This window comes from Anolis carolinensis, unplaced genomic scaffold, assembly GCF_035594765.1.
Source record: "Anolis carolinensis isolate JA03-04 unplaced genomic scaffold, rAnoCar3.1.pri scaffold_21, whole genome shotgun sequence".
NCBI lineage: Eukaryota > Metazoa > Chordata > Lepidosauria > Squamata > Dactyloidae > Anolis > Anolis carolinensis.
Genome location: NW_026943831.1, coordinates 815,100 through 832,708, shown reverse-complemented (window position 1 = coordinate 832,708; position 17,609 = coordinate 815,100). Strand labels below are relative to the sequence as shown.

The 17,609-nt window shown below is 46.5% G+C and overlaps 1 protein-coding gene across 1 annotated transcript in view; it reads left to right on the top strand.

Annotated features, from left to right (window-relative positions):
• Nucleotides 1-17,609, top strand: part of LOC100565343 (uncharacterized) — a 290,729-nt gene that overhangs the window by 229,798 nt on the left and 43,322 nt on the right. Inside the window, exons 24-27 of the mRNA XM_062966504.1 lie at nt 7-96; nt 1,719-1,853; nt 2,263-2,399; nt 4,229-4,314. Of these exons, the coding sequence (XP_062822574.1) occupies nt 7-96; nt 1,719-1,853; nt 2,263-2,399; nt 4,229-4,314 (448 nt within the window). The remainder of the gene's footprint in view (nt 1-6; nt 97-1,718; nt 1,854-2,262; nt 2,400-4,228; nt 4,315-17,609) is intronic.

Below are 17,609 nucleotides of genomic sequence, written 5' to 3'. Positions count from 1 at the left end.
CCACAGAACAACTTCCCGGCCAGCAGCAAGGAGCGCCTGCAGGACCTGAAGTCGACGGTGGACCTCCTGACCAGCATCACCTTCTTCCGGATGAAGGTAGGGCAGTGGGGGGCAGAGTCTCCCCTGCAGCCCCTCCCTTTCTCTGCCCGCGGCCCCTTCCCCCCCGGCCCCACTCTCCTTTTGTCCATCCCTGGGGCAGAAATCCCTCCTCTGCTGCGTTTTCCACCTGGAAAATGTCCTCTGCCCCCCCCCCTTTGTCCTTCGCCCTCCCTCCCTCCCTGCCAGTGACATCGCTGCCAAACAATCAGCCTCCCGTTAATTAAACCCTCTCTTTTTGTAAATATCTCCGGAACGAAAGTTAAATACCGGAGACAAAGCCATTCGTTCCACAAGGACAGGAGCCCATTAGGCACAGCGCGGAGGAGGTGGAAGACCATGACATTTGCCTCCCACACCCAATGCGCCCTGACAGCTGTGACTGGGCCTGACTCACTCGCAGCAAGACGACCCGCCTTTTGTGGCCCCACGACTGGGGGCTCGTGCTGCTCAGCGCACTGCCTTCCTCTGCGCTGTCAGGTCGGGTTTCATGCCCGGTGTCCCTCTGTGTCTCCTGTGTCAAAGGAGCCCAAAGCTGTGCTGCCCTCTATTGCAAGCCTTCCCAGGCTCGCCGTGTTCAGCCCTCCAGGTGTTTTGGACTGCAACTCCCACAATTCCTAACAGCCTCAGGCCCTTTCCTTTCCCCCTCAGCTGCTTAAGTCTGTTAAGAATCGTAGGTGTTGAAGTCCAAACCACCCGGAGGGAGGGCCAACGTTTGCCCATGTTGTAGTTCAGCCCATCTTGTGCCTGCTCCCCATGTCACTGAGGCAGTGGATCATGGGATTTCTGGTTCTGAGAGACAACATGAGCAGTCTTTGTCTCCAGTAGCCAGTGAAGGCCACATTCCAGAGAGGGGCACAGATGCTGCAGAAGAGCCGTTCTCTAGGGAAACAAGGTCAGAGGCTGAAATGAGTTCAGAGGATGAAGTCCCAGGTGGAGAGGATAATAGGCTGATAGATAGGAGACTTGGTTTCTGTAAAGTCTGGACCTCTCAGCAGAGCCTTTGAAGGTCACAGCACTTATTACAGAAAAGGCCTTTGTCAGGAAGTCAGGGGAAAAGGCATGATTTTATGTGTATATTAGGGAGACCAGGGTTTTTTTTGCCAGCCAGTCTGGTCAGTGTTGGTAATCAAGACAACAGCTCTTGCCAAGTCCTAGTCAGGCCTGCTAAGGGAGTTCTAGTTCCATGTCTTTGTTCATGTTTCATGCTTCCAAGCTTGATTAATTGTTCCTGGATTTTTGTATTGGGTTTATGCTGCCTTGTATTCCTGGTTCTTTTGTATTCCTCTCCTGGATGTCCTGTTGCTTTGCGGTCTTTGAAACTACTCCTGTTCCTTGGACTTTTTGGACTATTTCCTACATATAGACTTTGTAGTTTTTACTTTTTTTGTTCAACTGCTTTTTATATAATCTTCAATAAACTGCTTTGCTGATTTGACTTGGGCTGGAGTGTGGTGGTGAAGAGCAGAGGTGCTTCCCGCCCTGGAGTACAACGGCCTCGTCTAGACGGATGAGGGGCTCCCTCCACAGAGGTTAACAGGAGGCATTGCCAATTACTCCCTTGTGCCCGTGGGTTGGCTGACCCATTGACCCCTCTCTCCCTCCCCCTCCCCCCCCCCCAGGTGCAGGAGCTGCAGAGCCCCCCTCGGGCCAGCCAGGTGGTCAAGGACTGCGTCAAGGCCTGCCTCAACTCCACCTACGAGTACATCTTCAACAACTGCCAGGAGCTCTACAGCCGCGAGTACCAGACCGACCCCGTGAGTCTGCACTTAAGGACGCCCTCATTTAGAACAAGGAGCCACCAAGCGCACCGGGGCTTTGGGCCACCCACGGAAAAGCCTCTTAATAGGGTTTCTCCGCGATGCTGCCGTTCTTATTGCCAATTGTTTTAAAATGCTGTAATCCTGCTTAAAATTAGCAGTGTTTTAACAGGATTGGTTTAATTGTTTCGAAACGGCCTTTGTTTCCCAGATGTAGTTTGTTTTCCCTCTGTGCTGTAATCTGCCTTTGGCCCCATATTGGGAGAAAGGAAGCTTATTGGGATGCTAACAAATGAAAGGGGGGGGGTCCTGATGCCAGATAATGATGGATATTAGTGGGTTTGGGGGGGGGGGGGCAACGAAGGGCGGTGGGATAACAAGGGTCCCTACCTGTGCATCTCCCCAGAACAAGGCCGCGGAGGAGGAGCCGGCGGAGGAGCAGGGCCCCAGCATCCAGAACCTGGACTTCTGGCCCAAACTCATCACCCTCATCGTCTCCATCATCGAGGAGGACAAGAACTCCTACGCCCCCGTCCTCAACCAGTAAGCACTCTTACACCCCAGCACTGGCTCACCTTGCTCTTAATAATAGTAATTATTATTATTATTATTATTATTATTATTATTATTATTATTATTATGACACAGCAAACAAGATAGATATGCTGGATTTCGTTTCACAAAACCACAAGTCGAACACTTCCCAAGTGTCTAGGACTGAGTGATGTATTTTCGGATGATGCTGCAGATCCCAGCAGGGTGGCCTTTTGCAGTTGGCAAATCGTGATTTTGTCAATGTCTATTGTTTCCAAATGCCGGTGGCTGAGATCTTTTGGCACGGCACCCAGTGTGCCCATCACCACTGGGACCACCTGCACTGGTTTCTGCCAGAGTCTTTGAAGTTCAATCTTGAGGTCCTGAGAGCGGCTGAGTTTTTCCTGTTGTTTTTCATCAATGCGACTGTCACCTGGAATGGCAACATCAATGATCTAAACCTTGTTCTTTTCCACAACAGTGATGTCTGGTGTGTTGTGTTCCAGAACTTTGTCAGGGTTATTATTATTATTATTATTATTTTATTTTTATACCCCGCCCCATCTCCCCAAAGGGACTCGGGGCGGCTTACATGGGGCCACATACAATCTTAAAACATAACAATAAAACAATCAATCAACAATAAAACAAGTCATAGGTCAAGATAACAGTAAATATACTATGATAAAATCCTGGGTCGGCTCTAAAAAAGAACTGGGCCAAAAAAGTGCCATTAGTGTCAGATTCAATCAAGGTGAGGCAGATCCCAGAACTATTGTCCCGTTAAAGGGCTGGCGAAGGCAGACACTATGGCCTGCTAAAGGAATAGGGTATAATAAGTGAGATAAGCAACAGGCCAATCTGTTAATATGGAGATCAGTCACCAAAGGCCTGTTGGAAGAGCCAAGTTTTCAGGCTCTTCCGAAGGGTGAGGAGGGTGCAGGCTAGGTTTAAACCGTTTATTGATGAAAGATAGCAAAGTCTAAATCAGGGGTCCCCAAACTTTTTAAGCAGAGGGCCAGTCCACAAATCCTTCAGACAGTTGAAGGGCCAAGTTATCATTTGAAAAAAAAAATACAAACAAATTCCGATGCATACTGCACATGTCTTATTTGTAGTGCAAAAACAACAAGAACAATGAAAGAACAATGAAAGAGTAATACAATATTTAAAAATAAAAACAATTTTAACCAACATACTTTGATCAGGATTTCAATGGGAAGTGTGGGCCTGCTTCTGGCCAATGAAATAGTCAAGTTAATTAGGATTGTTGTTGTTGTTGTTGTTGTGTGCCTTCAAGTCACTTGGGTGAGCCTAAGTCTAAAATTTATTTATTTATTATTTATTTACTATATTTATTTACTACATTTGTATCACACCCTTCCCATCCCAAAGGGGACTCAGAGTGGCTTACAAATTATATGTACATACAATATATTATATTATTAGCATAGCACACTATTAGCATTATATATTACTATATTGAACTATACCACTATACTGTGATATTATATGTAATATATAATATATAATTAATACTATTATATGGTATTATTATTAGTGTTATATTTTATTACATTATATTATTGTAAAATATATTTTATTATAAAACTGAGGGCGAGGGCCAGGTAAATGACCTTGGAGGGCCGCATGTGGCCTTAGTTTGGGGACCCCTGGTCTAAATAAACAGCAGTAAAGGGTTAGAGCAGAAGGGAGGGAGGGAGGGAGGGGGGGGGGCTTCAGTAAGTGGCTCCTTAATGAAGATCCGCCCCCAGCCTCCCTCCCTCCCACCCACACAAAGGCTGGTCCTTCCATCTCTGTTTCTCCTTCACTTCCAGGTTCCCGCAGGAGCTTGCGGTCGGGAAGATCAGTGCGGAGGTGATGTGGAACCTCTTTGCGCAGGACATGAAGTACGCCATGGAGGGTGAGCGAGCACGGACCGCGGGCCCCTTCCCCTTCCCCCCAAGCCCCAGACTGGACCCCAAAGAAGACCCGTTGCCCCCCAAAGCCCTGCCCTAGGCACCAAAGGCCGGATCAAAGCAGCCAAACTGGAAGCTGGGAGACTCATCCTGGCAAGTCTTATGGCTTTTATGTTATTGTCGTGCAAAGAAATACATCCCGCTCGCTTTGGAAGCTTCCCAGGCTTTGTAATTAGGAGGATACATGGAAGCAAAAGTGGGGACACCATTGATTTCAGGAAAGCCTTCCTTCCTTTGAGAAGGTCCCCATGACCTTCTGGCAAGGAAACAAGGCCGATGTGGGCCAGGTGAGGCTACGCTTAGGTGGATCTGTCATTGGCTAAGTGAACCAACCCAGCAGGTGCTTCTCCCCAAGGGTTCCTCTTCTTCATCCTGGAAAGAAGTCATCAGTGGAGTGCCATCAGCAGGGTCCCGTCCTGGGCCCGGTTCTGTTCAGGATTCTTATTAAAGACTTAGACCAGTGGTTCCCAAACTTATTTGGCCTACCTCCCTCTTTCCAGAAAAAAATATTACTCAGTGCCCCCTGGAAATTATTTTTTTAAACATTTTAATAGCAATTAAACAGAAAGATACATGTATTATGTTATGGTTTATTGTATTGTCTTGGGCATGGCCCCATGTAAGCCGCCCCGAGTCCCCATTGGGGAGATGGTGGCGGGGTATAAATAAAGTTTTATTATTATTATTATTATTATTATTATTATTATTATTATTATTATTAATGTTTCTACCTTTTTTGTAAAATATAATAAAGAAAGGTGTAAATTAGAGACATTGAAGTTTGAAATTAGAAACTATTTTTTGAACTCGGAATAGAAAGATACAGTAGAGTCTCACTTATCCAACACTCGCTTATCCAATGTTCTGGATTATCCAACATATTTTTGGAGCCAATGTTTTCAATACATCGTGATATTTTGGTGCTAAATTCGTAAATACAGTAATTACTACATAGCATTACTGTGTATTGAACAACTTTTTCTGTCAAATTTGTTGTATAACATGATGTTTTGGTGCTTCATTTGTAAAATCATAACCTAATCTGATGTTTAATAGGCTTCTCCTTAATCTCTCCTTATTATCCAACATATTTGCTTATCCAATGTTCTGCCAGCCCGTTTATGTTGGATAAGTGAGACTCTACTGTACTCAGTGCTCCCTGGAAATTTATTTTTTTAACATTTTAATGGCAGTTAAACAAAGATATATGTATTAATGTTTCTACCTTTTTCGTAAAATATAGTAAAGAAAGGTGTAAATTAGAAACATTGAAGTTTGGAATTATGAAACTATTTTTTGAACTCAGAATGGAAAGGTGCCATCACCGCCCCCCTGGATCACTGCAGCGCCCACCAGGGGGCGGTAGTGCCCACTTTGGGAATCACTGATTTAGATGATGGGCAAGAAGGCAGGGTCATCGGGTTTGCAGGCGGGACCAGATGGGGACGGAGGGAGGGGGAGCCAGACTCCAGAAGACGGGCAGGAGCAGAATCCAAAACAATCTCCACAGATGAGAGAGAGGATGGGCCAAGACTAACACAATGAACCTCAACAGGGACAAAGGCAAGAGGCTCCACTTGGGCATAAAAAAGGGAATGCAAAGGTATAGAGTGGGAGGCGATGCCTGGGTGGACAGCAGGACGTGGGGAAAAGATCTTGGAGTCCTCGTGGGGAGGAAGGGGAACAGGAACCAGGAATGGGATGTAGAAGCTTAAAAAGCCAATGGGATCAAGAAGAGCCTAGGCCAAGATCGAAGGGTGGAAGTCCTGCTCCCGCTCTCTTCTATTGAGCCTTGGTCAGACCACTTGACCTGGAATCACACTGTGTCCCATTCTGGGCACCATAATTGGAGGGAAAGGTTGACTCTAAGCTGGGATGTGTCCAGAGGAAGAGGGAGACTCAAAGGATCCAGGGTCTGGGGAACAAGAACCCCTATGAGAAGTGGCTGAAAGAGCTTGGCACGTTTAGCCTGCAGAAGAGAAGGCTGAGAGAGAGGAGACATGAGGAGGGCCAGGGATAAGTATGGGAGAGGAAGTCCTGGGGAGGAGGAAGCAGGCTGGTTTTCTTCTGTCCTGGAGACCAGCAATGGAGCAATGTTTTCAAGCAACAGGAAAGGAAGGAGATTCCACCTGAACATGAGGAAGAACTTCCTCACTTTAAGGAGAACTGGTAGTCAGTGGAACTCTCTGCCCCGGAGTGTGATGGAGGCTCCTTCTTTGGAGGCTTTGAAACGGAGGCTGGATGGCCATCTGTCGGGGGGGCTTTGAATGTGATTGTCCTGCTTCTTGGCAGAATGGGGTTGGACTGGATGGTCCATGAGGTCTCTTCCATCTCTAGGGTTCTCTGCTTGCACGAATGTTGTGGTGGCCCCTCCACACATCACCCCACTCAGGGATTCCACCCGTGAGAGCCTTTGACGAGGCACAGAAATCAAATGTTTATAAAGAAACGGGGCTTGTTCGGGTCTCCCTGGGGGTCTCACCATCTGCAGCTGTGTTTGGCTTTGTGGGGATCAAGAGCCTTATTCCCTTCTTCTCTCTTTCTTCTTCTTCTGCCTAAATTCTTCTTTTTGACTCTTGGCTTTGTTCTCTCCTCCTTCCCTCCCTTAAGTCCTGGATAAAATGAGTTCCCTCAAGGCCTTGCGGGGTAAGAGTGCTGCCGCTCGCTCGCTCGCTCTCTTTTTGGTAAACCTTCTAGATGTGACTCACTCGAGATGTGTTGTTGTCGTTGTCACTTCCCCTCCGCCCGCTTGGTTCTTTCGTAGTGAGAAAGAGTAGCGGCTCCTCCTCGCCCGGCTTCTCCCTCCGGTGCCGCGCGGCGCATAGAAGTAGGGCGCAGGGGTTGCGTCGCCCGCGGACACAGATGCGAGTTGTGCTTGCTTGCGTGGTTTCTTAAAAACAGCTTTAACCTGACTTTTCTGCTCAGAAGAAGGAAAATAATCCTCAGCAAAGCAGCAAACGGAAGATGAAATCTCAGGTCAGACGGCACAGAGCCAGCGCAGCAGAGAGAGAGGTCCTTGGGTAGATCGGAAGGGGAAGGGTCTTATTTATTTATTTCATTTATTTATTTACAGTATTTATATTCCGCCCTTCTTTCTCACCCCGAAGGGGACTCAGGGCGGATCACATTATATACATATAAGGCAAACATTCAATGCCCATATACACACAGAACCGAGACAGAGACAGACAGACGCAGAGGAAATTTAACCTTCTCCTGAGGGGATGTTCGATTCTGGCCACAGGGGGGAGCAGCTGCTTCATCATCCACTCTGACAGCACTTCCTCATTCCAACGTCGTAAATTAGTTTTTTGGGTTTTTTTCGTGTCAGGAGCAACCTGAGTTGCTTCTGGAGTGAGAGAATTGGCTGTCTGCAAGGACGTTGCCCAGGGGACGCCTGGATGTTTTTTTGATGTTTTACCATCCTTATGGGAGGCTTCTCTCATGTCCCTGCATGGAGCTGGAGCTGATAGAGGGAGCTCATCCGCACTCTCCCCAGGTGGGAATTGAACCTGGCAACCTTCAGGTCAGCAACCCAACCTTCAAGTCACAAGGCTTTTATCCCCTAGGCCACCGGAGGCTTGTAAATTAGTTAAATTTGCCTCCCCACTTTTTATAAGTGGTACCTTATTTCCTACTTGATAGATGCAACTGTCTTTCGTGTTGCTAGGTCAGCAACGAGCAGGGCCTTTTTTATTTTTTTAATTGATGGGTGCTCACCTGGCCATGGGCTGGCCTCGAACACATGACCTCATGGTCAGAGTGATTTATTGCAGCAGGCTGCTCGCCAGCCTGCACCACAGCCCGGCCCGGTCTTGCCACAGTGGCCCTTCTCTGTGGCCGGGGGGGGGGGGAGCAGGGGCCGGTGTTCTCTTCTGGAAATGGGGACACGGAAGGCGATTGGTTCCCCATTGCCATTAATGGGCTGGGGAAGGGGGTCCCTACCCTTGGGTTGGGTGGGTTTGGGGGCTGCAGGCAAAGGAAGAGAATACCACCTGCCCCACAGTCACCAAAAATATTTTTTTATTATATCCAAAGTGTACACATTATAACATAACTATTGATATTTAAAGCCTCCAATTAACAGTAGTAATTTTACACCTAATAATAATAGTAAAACATATGTATCTTATTTGAAAGAAAACTTCCCGACATAACACCGGAATAGAGTCTCACAATATTTTGTCCAATCAAAGCCCTTAACAAGCACTGTGAATTTATATCTTTTTTGCTTATTTATTTACAATATTTATATCCTGTGCTTCTCTCCCCAAAGAGGACTCAGGGCCGATCACGGAACATACATATGTGGTAAACATTCAATGCTGTTCATACACTGACAAGACAGACAATTGTACATAGACAGAGGTATATATAGGTTTTTTCCCATCTTCGACATCTTGGAGGCTTGTGTTTGGTTCTTATCACCGGGGGGTGGGGGTGGGGATGCTCTTTCTCCCTGCTAAAGAGCTTTGTTTGTAAACTTCCTCCTTTATCAAATTCCCAGCATTTTTCTGGCATTTCCTTAGAAGTGCCTTAGTACTTTTAAGCAGTACCTATTTATCTACTCACATTTTGCTTTCAAACTGCTAGGTAGGCAAAAGCTGGGCTAAAGGCCAGGATGACACCCCGACCCAGGCTGTGGACCGTCAACCTTTCGCTTGGCAAGATTTACTGCAGCTGGTGGTTAACCTGTTGTGCTAAAGCCCAGCCCATTGTTTATACATGTAAACAATTGTACAATAATGTATTCAAAGGGCTGGGCTTTAGCACAGCTGGCTAATCGGCAGCAATAGATCTTTACCAACTGAAAGGTTGGCAGTTCGAGCCTGGGTCAGGATGAGTACCCGACCTTCAGCCTAGCTCTCTGTCCACCTAAGCAGTTGGAAAACAGCTGTAGTTGTGAGTAGAGAAATTAGGCACCACTTAAGCGGAGAGGTATTTTACAGCAACATTAAAAAGAAAAACCAGAAAATGCCGGCGATCAAGGAACAGGAGGAAAAGTCTGTGATCAGGGCTGGTTGTGACAGGGGATGGAGCAACAGCACCCCCTGTGGCCAGAATCGAGCACAACCTCCAGGACACCCAAGTTGGAAAAATGTCGACGTATACCTCTATCTGTTGTCTGTCCTGTATGTCTAACGGCATTGAATGTTTGCCATGTATAGGTTCGGTGATCTGCCCTGAGTCCCCTTCGGGGTGAGAAACGCAGAATATAAATACTGTAAATAAACACAGATTTATCATAACTTTGCTCTTTGTTCTGACAATGTATTTTTAATCACTTAGCACTATTATGGACCAGTCTTTAAATATCTTACCTATATATTCTGAGAAAGGCTTCCAATTATTTTGCCCCAGAGCAGCCCAAGAGAGGCACCTGCGGGTGTGTGTCAGACTCAGTGCCGGCCGACATCTCTTGCCAACAACCCTGAAGCCCACCACCGGGAGTTAGTTCTGGGAGCCAGGCTTAAAGGGAAAGCGGCCAAGGAGGGAGGAGTTCTCAGGGGGCGGGCAAAGCAAGAGGGTCAGGGTTTGGGGTCAGGAAGAGGGAGGTCTTGGCTTCACATCGTGTGGCTGGAGAGGGGCGACCCTTGGGCTTTGGGGTCCCTGGCGACTAGAACAAGAGTGTGTGAACATTCACTTTGTACCATTTCTTCTCTACTTCAAGCCCCTCCTGTGTTTCGTATCCGCATGGTCCTGTTTCAAGGCGGTAAGAGCCTCTTCTTCTCTCCCCTTTCTCTCTAGATGGGTCTGTAGCAGACCCTCCCCCATAGAGAATATAAGCGCCCTCCCACCGCCTCCTAGAGTGCTTTGTTCCAGGCTATTGAGCAGCGTTTAGCCCTTGTAGGCAAGAGGCAAACTCTGGCAGAAGCCCCTTTGCGTGTCCGCTCTCCCTTCGGGGCAAATCCCGCTCTTGCTGCGTTTATCTCAATGTGCTTCTGCTCGGGCCCTTGGCCGCCCTCTTCCCTGCTTGACCTCTTTGAGAAACGCTGCCTTGCTGCTTCCTCCGACCCAAACCCGGCCAGGTTCGGCTTCATGTCCCCCAGCCTCTCCTGGCCGTTTTCGCCCTTGGCTCTCTCGGCAGGAGGGGCTCCAGCACCAAGCTGGGACTCTATGGACATCGCAGAGTGGACGGCTCAGCCCGTTTCGTCTGTGCTCCACGTCCCAATCAGTGCCTCCAGATTTGGGGTGGGTTTAGGCCACTCTTTGTCCACTATATGCAGAGCAATACAGATTTCTTGGCTGGCTCTGTGAGCTGCTCCTGGGTCCAAGTGTGTTACGGTTTGACCATGCTTGCAGACTGGCTGAAGATGAGTCCTTTGCGTATTCAAAAAAAGAGTAATACAAGTAGGAAAAATGCAAAACTTTTTACTTTTGTTCATCAGAGTTCATGGAAAAACAACAACTTCAACATAAACTTTCCAGTAATAATACATGCACAGTTCCTCTGGAGTATCAAAGTCATGTATGGTCCTTGCATTTAATTCTTGTAATGCTTTCCGTCAGAAAATATGTCTTCTTCCAGTCTTCATTTCTGGTTCATGGAGACGAGGATGGAAGGACAACTTCAACACAAACTGTCCAGTAATAATACATGCACAGTTCCTCTGGAGTATCACACTCACATATGGTCCTTGCATTTCATTAATGCAATGCTTTCCATCAGAAAATATATCTTCTTCCAGTCTTCATTTCTAGTTCATGGAGACGAGCATGGAAGGACAACTTCAACATAAACTTTCCAGCAATAATACATGCACAGTTCCTCTGGAGTATCACACTTACATATGGTCTTGCATTTCATTCTTGCAATGCTTTCCATTAGAAAATATATCTTCTTCCATCTTGTTCATGGAGATGAGCACGGAAGGCAAACTTGCTAGCATCAAATAGGTTGCAAACCAGGAGCCTTCACTGAGTAAGCTCAGAGGAAAACATTCAGTATGCCCAAAGACATACAACAAACTCTCCCCAGTTCTACCCCTTCGAGAGTGATCCAAAACTTGTTGACCTTAATTACTTCAATTACTCAGCCTGTGGGTTGTAATCTACTAGGGTGAGTCTTTTTCTCTTAACACACACACACACCTTAAGCAAAACCTGAACAAGGATACACAACAAGAACATGGAAAAAGAATACTTGCATTCCAAAACCAAGTCAAGAACTAGGAAACCCAGGCCTGGCTGTAACTTGAAAGCTACGTTGCCTGAACTGAAGAGCAAAGAGTCCATAGCTCCGAAAATACACACATAAAAGCATTACAGCTCCCCTGAAACTTTCACTTCCCATGGAGGTGTGTTGAGAGACGTGCTCACCTACAAAGCTGGCTATCTGCTCGAATTTGCAGGCGAACCTCCTGGCTTAGGTCACTGGCACCAGGTGTGTTCCCATGAGAATTTATCATCAATTTATCTTCACTAGACTCCTTATCTAGAGAGGATGATTTCAACTCCCGAGAATGGCCTTGAAAGCCTGGAGGATTGTGATCCCACAAGAACTTATCCATGTACCTTATCCAGTGTTTGGCAGCCTTTTGCGTCCGTCTTCCTCTCAGTTGATGGCAGGCCCGGTGCTGGGATGCAAGCATCCTTTTATAATAATAATAATAATAATAATAATAATAATAATAATAATACTATAATAACTTTATTTTTATACCCTGCCTCTATCTCCCCAAAGGGGACTCAGGGCAGCTTACATGGGGCCAAGCCCGAATAAAAACAATAGCAATATAAAACACAACAATAGACAAGAGACATGCACAGTGATCTCTCCTGGGCCTTGTCCAGATCTTGCCCTTCCTGCTCCCAAAGGCTTTCAAGCTTGGTGCCAACTGCAAGAGCCCTTGAAAGTTAATTAGGACATCATCTTCTTCCTGATCTCTATGCGTCACACAAAGCAGTGTTGCGCCTGCGCAGAGACTGTTAACAAACGGTTAAATTGAGACACATTCACCTTCCGCCTCAATTTACCTTCTTCTTTGGCGATCTGGCTATCTGCACAGTCACACAGAAATAAGTGGAATCAGTGGAAGGAACTGACAAACAACCTTTCAGTATTTCCTGCCTTGGAAACACTTCACAGCTTTCGGCTGAAACCAGCGGCTCTTGTCCTTATTGAAGTATTATACACTATTTACATAGTCCTGCTGGAGCATAGCATTCAAGCATCTGACCTCGATCGTTCATGTCATGGGAAACACACTTCTTCTCTGCTGTCGCCTTCCACATTCCACAGCAATGAAGAATGTCCTGTTGCGTATCCAGAAATCACTCACTGTTCCCCTCTAGCAATAAATCTCTACTCTATGCAGTTAATTCTCACATTGCTGGAATGCTGTATTACAGGCACACACAATCAGTTTGCTTTAAACCATAAGTGAAATTTCACAACTACACAAAACCATACCTTAACAGAGATTCCATTCGGACCCTTCCAGAGCTTAGTCGCCTGGTAGACACCCCACCACCATCACAGGCATGGGCCAACTTCAGCCCTCCAGGTGTTTTGGACTTCAACTCCCACCATTCCTGACCCCAGGCCCTTTCCTTTTCCCCCTCAGCCGCTTAAGCGGCTGAGGGGGAAAAGGAAGGGGCCTGGGGCCAGGAATGGTGGAAGTTGAAGTCCAAAACACCTGGAGAGCTGAAGTTGGCCTAACAAATGCTTCTCCCTTCCACTTCCCCTTTGGTTTAATATCTCAGAGAGTGCTGCTGAGGCGGAACCAGAAGAGCGAGTACAGCATCCTAATGCTCAGCCGGCTCCTGCTGCGACTGTGACATTGATGCCCGTCGCATTTCCTACTCGGTCAGCACCGTTTGTTCCATCGATGCTCCTCTGGGAGACATGGGTGCATGCATGGATGCTTCAGCGGAGTCATGATATTGGTGTGGAGGGACCTGGGATAGACTTGACGACAAGAGCAGGCATTTTTGTGAGCCTAGGTATCTTCCGTACTCAAGTCTATCATGTTGCCTCCAAGCAGGGCCCGCCCTAGGTATTTTTCAAGTGTAGGCGAACAGAATTTTGGCACCCCCCCCCCCCCCCAAACCAATCACTGAAAAATAATAAGGAGGGATTAAGAAAAAGCCTATTAAGCATCAAATTACATTAAGATTTTACAAATTAAGCACCAAAACATCATGTTTTACAACAAATCAACAGAAAAAGCAGTTCAATACATGGTAATGTTATGTAGGAATTACTATATTTGCAAATTTAGCAGCAAACATTGAACAGGGATATAGGGCAGTGTGGACTTAGATAACCCAGTTCAAAGCAGATATTGTGGGTTATTCTGCCTTGATATTCTGGGTTATATGGCTGTGTGGAAGAGCCCGAAGGAGAAAGAGGTGGGGGGTGGTGCCATCCTCCCGGGGGCCTCAACTGCGCCCCCGAGACGATGGCGCCACAGGCAAGTGCCTAATTTGCCTCGCGGTTGGACCGCCCCTGCCTCCAAGACACGTCTCTCTGCACCAATATGCATGATCAGTTCCTCCAACTCAATGAGTGGTCCCCTTGCCAGCCCTGCTCTCATGCTTCCTGTATATCAGGCATGGGCAAACTTGGGCCCTCCCTCCCTCCCTCCAGGTGTTTTGGACTTCAGGTGTTTTGGAGATCACCTTCAATCCATCTGCCTCTGTTCCCATCTTGGCCTGGCTCCTCTCAATTTTGGCTACCTCCTGCACTGTGGAAAAGGTCTCCCACCTCTCCTTGTTTACTTTTATCACATCTGCCATGTTTCTAGGCCTCCTTCTTCCTCACTGGTTGTTGTCGTTCCCATAACTCACTCGGTCTACGTTGCCTCTGCTATACATTCCAAGATGCTTCCTTGCTTGCTCTGGTTTAGGAATCATCTCTCTGGACAGTCCCGGTTCCAATCATGATTCCTGTCTCGGGATGCTGGTTGTGAGTTGCCAAATCACGACCTTCCTGAACCACTGCAAACGAGATAGCAAGTGTCCCAGAAGTGTCCTTTCACAGTATAAACATGCTTCAGCCTGTCTATCAGCAGAGTCCAACTACCAGCATCTGACCTTATCTACACACACTGTAGAAAACTTACGGATTCAGGTTTTCATCCAAAAATATCAGCAGGCTTTAATCTTCACAGTTGCAATATGCAAACAGGATTCACAGATCAACTTTCAGCTTGTCATTGCAAACAATCAGATAGTCACGTATAGAATAGAAAGATACTCATAATGAGTCACGCAGGAGAGAGGAAGATGGAACCTTTCATCGCTGCTTTTATAGCCACCTACTGATGGGTCATCGGTAAGGGACACTGGCTGATGCACCCTCTTTGCCATAACTCGCATGGTTATGACTCAGCCGTTACCACGTCCCCTTAGGTATTGCGTCATGACATTCACAGTCATACTCAGGTGCTATCCATATACCACATGTTCATCTCACAGTATCTTATTCTATTATTAGAAATGCCTAGACATTTCTATCTAGCAATTCCTTCCCTGGTCCTCCTTCTCCGTCGTTGCTTCTTCTCAAATCCTTCTTCTACCGGCATTGATTATGGCTCTTGTCAACGCTTCTTGGCTCCGGCTCCAGTGTTGGTCCATTCAGACTCTTTTGGTGGTGAATACGAACCAGACTCGCCTTGAGGGGATTCTTCTTCCTGTCAAATTGCCAAATCCATTAGTGTGGCAGGGTTGCCTCCTCCATCTTCAGATCATGACGTTTTCTTTTGAGTTGGATCTGAAGTCTGCATCTTCTTTTTCCAAGATCCTTGAATGTTGGGCCTCAATGGTAAAACCAGTCCTTGCTTCCAGGCCCTGCCCTTAAAGGTGGTTTGTGGCGACAGAAATAAAGATGTTGAAGGCCTTCAAGGCCTCTGAACTTTTCCTTAGGGAGCCTTCCAATGCCTCCGATTTTGCAGACTGACCGCTCTGATATGGGACAGTGGCTGGAACTGCATTTGCTGTCTCTTCATCCTGAGTCATCTGAAATGAAATGGAGGAGAAGTGGATGTTCTTGGTCCAGAGGATGGTGGGCATCCAGTTATCCAGTTATGGGTTGGTTCCAGCCCTAAGGCATTCGCTGAGCTCATCTCCCACACGCAAGCCACATACATGCACATGAACATGTTATGAATAACTTCTCAATAACTTTAAAACATAGGTTCTTTTTATTTCAATTTTAGTCTGAGAGGTATAGCAGAACTTTTACACAAACAACAAAGAATGATATTAGATATACAGACATACAGCACCTTGTGCACCTTGCTTATCCACTATTGCAACCTCATTGTTTTTAATTTGATGTTTTAATTCTGTTGTGTTTTTTAACCTATTGTGTATATTTTTTATTGGTTTTTGTTTTTATCCTTTGATGTTTTATATTTTATCATTGCTTGTATTTTGATTTTGCTGTAAGCTGCCCTGAGTCCCCTTTGGGGGAGATGGAGGCGGGATATAAATAAACTACTACTTCTTCTTCTTCTTCTTCTTCTTCTTCTTCTTCTTCTTCTTCTTCTTCTTCTTCTTCTTCTTCTTCTTCTTCTCATCATCATCATCATCATCATTATTACAGATTCTATGCAACTACATTGGATTTACAAACAACCTACAGTTACATGGGCTAACAAGCAAAGGGGGGGGTGTTACATTTTCACTCATCCCTACATGTTTCATTACATGTTCACTCACACACAACATGCATCCATCTTCATGCACACATCCAAATATTACCATATCCTTTCTCTTCTTGGAGAAGCACCTGCTTAGGCCAGACCCAGCTTCCACTGCTGCCTGCCAACACATAGTTCAAAACGCCAAAACTTCAAAACTCCAAAAAAGAACAATTCCAGAACACATTCCATTCTCTTCCCATGGGAAAAGGAGGCCCCAAAAGTGACCAGAATCCTGCTTTCCCAAAGCAGATCTGACACATACTCTCTCTCTCTCCTTCCCAATGGAGCAGAGCATAGCGGGTGAACAGCGTCTCTGTTTGTCACCCTTTCTGGATAGTCATAAGGTTACTTATATAGAAACATTTTGCTGACGTTGTCCCAAAGTTGTAAATGAATGATAGACGTCTTCCATCCTGGAATATCCGGGCTCCAGATGTTGATTCTTCCTGATCGGTGTTAGCAAACACAAGCAGCTCTGTGTTGACTTCCTTCTTAACAGTTGTAAACATTTCCCTATCACTGTCCCAGTTCTTATCACAATTTGCAGGCAGGTCAACAATTTCAGGTCGTATTAACAGGTTTTAATTACAATTCAGCAAGCAGGTAGTTAATCATTGTAAACCTTAGTCTACAGACTAGTGTCTTCAGATTTATTAGCTCTCATTCATTCATCTTCCATTCATACCCACACATAATATATTCATATTTTGGTCACACACACGCATACGCAGAGTTGAGCCAGAGAGAAATTGGTGTTGCTCAGCTTTGTCGTTCCCAAGTGCAAAAGAAAATCCCTGCTTTATTAAATGGGGATGTTGAGGTTATTTTCGTTATTTGTCATCCAATAAAGGGTCCTCCGTCTGTGGGCGAAGGGAGCCTCAGGACAGGCTCAGGAAGAGCTTTCTGGGGAGGGTTTGGAGCGTCTAAGTTTTGGGGTTTCTTCCCTGGAGGGTTTCAAGCAGAGGTTGGGTGGGCATCTGTCGGGGGGGATTGGGTGGTGTCTTCCTGGGGTCCCATCTATGATTCTATGAACCTATTGGGGTGGGCGGGCTCAAGGCCTGGAGGGCAAAGTCCAGACAGGGGACAGTCTTAGGTCAGCAGTGTCCGGTACCCTCACTTGGAGGCTGGCCTTCATGATGGCCTCTGGCCCTTGAGGCGAGACCCCTTGGCCTCTAAGGAGACCCTCTGCTTGCTGCAGGGTTCACAAGGGGGGATATGCTGGATTTGGGGGCTCCCATCAGGGAAATGAAGAAGAGGGAAGGGGGCTTGGCTTGTGGAAGGTGCCCGGGACTCCAGTCCTACCTTTTGGTGTTTGTGTTGTGTCTCCTTGAAGCAGGGGTCTCCAAACTAAGGCTCGTGGGCTGGATGTGGCCCTCCAAGGCCATTTAACTGGCCCCTGTCCTAAACTTTAGACTTAGGGCTGACCTAAGTCTACTTGGTCTTTGGAGGTCTCTTTGCTTACCTATGGTCTTATGAGATTGTCTAGATGATCTTTGAAGGTCTCTTTGCTTAGCTACGGCCTTATGAGACCATCTAGATGGCTTTTGGAGGTCACCTCCCTAACCTATGGTTTTATGAGATGGTCTTGA